The sequence below is a fragment of the Larimichthys crocea genome, unplaced genomic scaffold, assembly GCF_000972845.2.
Source record: "Larimichthys crocea isolate SSNF unplaced genomic scaffold, L_crocea_2.0 scaffold46385, whole genome shotgun sequence".
Classification (NCBI taxonomy): domain Eukaryota; kingdom Metazoa; phylum Chordata; class Actinopteri; family Sciaenidae; genus Larimichthys; species Larimichthys crocea.
In genome coordinates, this window is record NW_020856052.1 from 1 (window position 1) to 573 (window position 573).

At 40.7% G+C, this 573-nt stretch overlaps 1 protein-coding gene across 1 annotated transcript; it reads right to left on the minus strand.

Moving 5' to 3' along the window:
- Positions 1 to 6: 6 nt before the first annotated feature.
- LOC113745119 (CD209 antigen-like protein 2) lies at positions 7 to 567 on the minus strand (the record flags this gene model as incomplete). The annotated part of the gene is made up of 3 exons (XM_027276605.1): positions 448 to 567; positions 184 to 353; positions 7 to 69 (listed from the first exon to the last, which is right to left on the minus strand). Coding segments are annotated over exons 1-3 (264 nt in total), but the record flags the coding sequence as incomplete, so codon positions are not given.
- Between the last annotated feature and the right edge of the window lie 6 nt (positions 568 to 573).

Genomic DNA, 573 nt, shown 5'->3' on the forward strand with positions numbered 1-573 from the left:
TTCAGCTCTCAGGCCGATCCAGAATGTTTTATCTGGTAGGTCAGGCCAAATCGCTTCATCAACAGATGTCTGACAACAGGGAGACAGTTATTAAATTGCAGCCTACGAACTCACACTGTGTTCAGACTTTATTTTATGACAATTTTGATTGTCATAATAATTTGAATTTCTACAGTTCATTACCTTCTCCTGGTCATTAGCTATGACAACCAAATTTGAATTGATTTCTTTGCAACGTTCTTGAGCACTGTCCCAGGTTCTCAGATTAGGAGCCACACCGTTATTAACCGCATAGCAGTTGGGTGGTTTGGCTGCCCATTGATCCAGACAGGGATTACACTTTCTTTGACCGTCTGAAACAAGAGATCAACCAAAAAAACAGGATTACTACAGTGATATTATTGTTATTGATTAGTTTTGGAGCCAATTAATGGGTTCTGAACATACTTCTTATGGGGCAGTAGAGATCAACGCTCATCTGAGCTTGACTGATGTTCTGGTTCCATGGATTCCCGAGCTCTTGTATTCTTGCTGTTAAGTTGTTGTTCTCTTCTTCCAGCTGCTGGTTTTGTG